A 2,121-nucleotide genomic window follows, 5' to 3' on the forward strand; every position below is an offset into this window, starting at 1 on the left:
ATTTTTTTAATGGGCTTTTTCCCCTTGTTTTTTGGTTTTTGGGGTTTTTTAATGGTTTTATTTCATGGTTTCCTTTGCTGTGCTTTGATCTTGCAGCACTGGGATGTTTTCAAGTACGTGACTGAGGTGTTCATCCTGGTCCCTGCTCTGCTGGGGCTGAAGGGGAAYCTGGAGATGACGCTGGCATCGCGCCTGTCCACGGCTGTGAGCACCCAGGGGGCTGGGGAGGGGATGGACCCCGGGCTGGGCGGGGTTTGGGGGTGGGGGATGGCTGGTGGGTGAAATTTGGGGTGCTGGTGACACCAGGGACAGGCTGGGAAGGAATTTCCATCCCAGGAGTTCCTATCCCGGGAAGGAGTTCCCGTCCCTGCCAGGATAAAGCCCAGTTTTGGTGYCAGGGCTGCCAGGGACAGAGGCTGAACTTTGTTCACCCCTCTGCTCTGGGATACAAATCCCTTTGTTTTATCCCTCTCCACTGCTGGGATCATGTCAGGATCCCTCCCTGCTGCCCCAGACACCGACACCTTCTCCCTGCTGGCCTTGGGCTGCTCAGTGGGGTTTTAGGGACAAAGGCAGCACCTCTGTGTCCCCTCCTGGGGTGGCAGGAGCAGCTTTTGGGGTGGGTTTGGYAGAGGAGCRAGSCTGAGGAAAGTCAGGAATGGGAAAYTTTGCCCACYCTGCCCTGGTGGCTGCAGGAGGGACACGGGGACACCCAGCATCCTGTCCTGGTGCCACCTCCTGGCCCTGTTCTGGCCTCAGCCAGGCTTTGGCCTCTGCATCCCCTCCCTGTGCTCTGCCACCTCAAAATCACAGAATCACRGRGTGGCTGAGGCTGCCAAACCCCTCCAGGGTCACCCAGGAGCCTCCCCGTGCCTGTGGGACAGGAGGGTCTCACTCCTGGCTGTGGTGTGATGTTTGTAATGTTTCAGAAAAAGGATATTATGGAAAAAATGAAAAACTTGATCAGAAATTGGAGCTGAACATGGGAGGCCGAGAGTCCCATGGAGGTGTTAAAACATCCCTCTGCCCGGCGTTCTGGGGTGCAGCCCCAGCTCTCCCCCCTGCCATGTCTCAAATTTGGAATTTCTCATTAGTGCTGCTTTARGGCACCTCAGAAATGCCATTCTCAATTAGGAGGCAGAACTCCCCCCTTGGTTAAGGGATTAAAATCCCGTTGCCAGTGGCTACAGCCAGGTCAGGTTAATCCCAGCCTAATTGCCCTAGGGCTGGAATTTTAAGGTCAGGCTTCATATGGAGCTCAAATTCCTGTGCTGGATGTGCCTCTCCAATCAACTTTTTGTCGGATTTTTTAGYTGAGCAGAGGTTTTTTTTGGTTTTGCCCCATTCCTTCTTTCTCCCTACCCAGAATGATTTACCCCAGGGATGGGGGCACCTCAGTAGAACGAGAAGGGGAATTCACTGCTCACTGATTTCTCATTTTCCTCTTTCCCTTCCCACCTGAGAGGAGGAAATCGCTGCTGTGCTGTTGTTGCACGGGTTTGGTGCATTCTCAGTGCATTTCCCGCTCCAGGGTTTGAGCCCCTCCCTCATTTCCTAAATTCATCACCCTCTAACGATGCAGTTTGGATATAAATTTATCCATTTATCCTCCCCGTGAAAGCCGGGGAGGTTGGAGGGAGCAGCAGAGCTGTGATTCCGCCGGGTTTTTTCGGATTGCACGCCAGGAATTAACACAATTAACGCAATTTAACGCAACTTCCACCTCCTGCCCATCCTGATGAGCATTTCCCAGTGCCAGGTGACCCCTGTGCCACAACTTCCCGCTCCTCTCTGTGTCCCAGCCTTGTTTGCTCAGCTTTTATCGGGAACAGCAGGGTTTGGTGCCAGGAATGTCATCCACACTAGGAGCAGGGACACGGAGCTGACCCCAGGCTCTGTGCCCCGTCCCCGCTGACCTGAGGGGCAGCCTGACCCAGCTGGGCCCTGGCCAGGGGTGCCTGGGGCAGCAGGAGGATGAATCCTGTGAGAATTGTGCTGTGGGGCTGCGGGGGGAACGGAGACATCTCTGCTTTTGCCACGTTCCCATCAGATCCACACCCATTCCCCTTTTCTGCTGAGTTCACCTGTCAGAGCTGAGGCGTGGGGGCAGTGTCCTCTCCT

At 54.8% G+C, this 2,121-nt stretch overlaps 1 protein-coding gene across 1 annotated transcript in view; it reads left to right on the forward strand.

The window, feature by feature from the left end:
• Positions 1 to 2,121, forward strand: part of LOC130586807 (solute carrier family 41 member 1-like) — a gene marked incomplete at its 3' end in the record, with an annotated part of 13,214 nt that overhangs the window by 7,411 nt on the left and 3,682 nt on the right. The window contains exon 3 of the mRNA XM_057387714.1: positions 97 to 274. Within this exon, the coding sequence (XP_057243697.1) occupies positions 97 to 274 (178 nt within the window). The remainder of the gene's footprint in view (positions 1 to 96; positions 275 to 2,121) is intronic.

Source organism: Malurus melanocephalus, unplaced genomic scaffold (assembly GCF_030028575.1).
Source record: "Malurus melanocephalus ecotype Western Australia unplaced genomic scaffold, MMel_1.1 scaffold_1321, whole genome shotgun sequence".
Classification (NCBI taxonomy): domain Eukaryota; kingdom Metazoa; phylum Chordata; class Aves; order Passeriformes; family Maluridae; genus Malurus; species Malurus melanocephalus.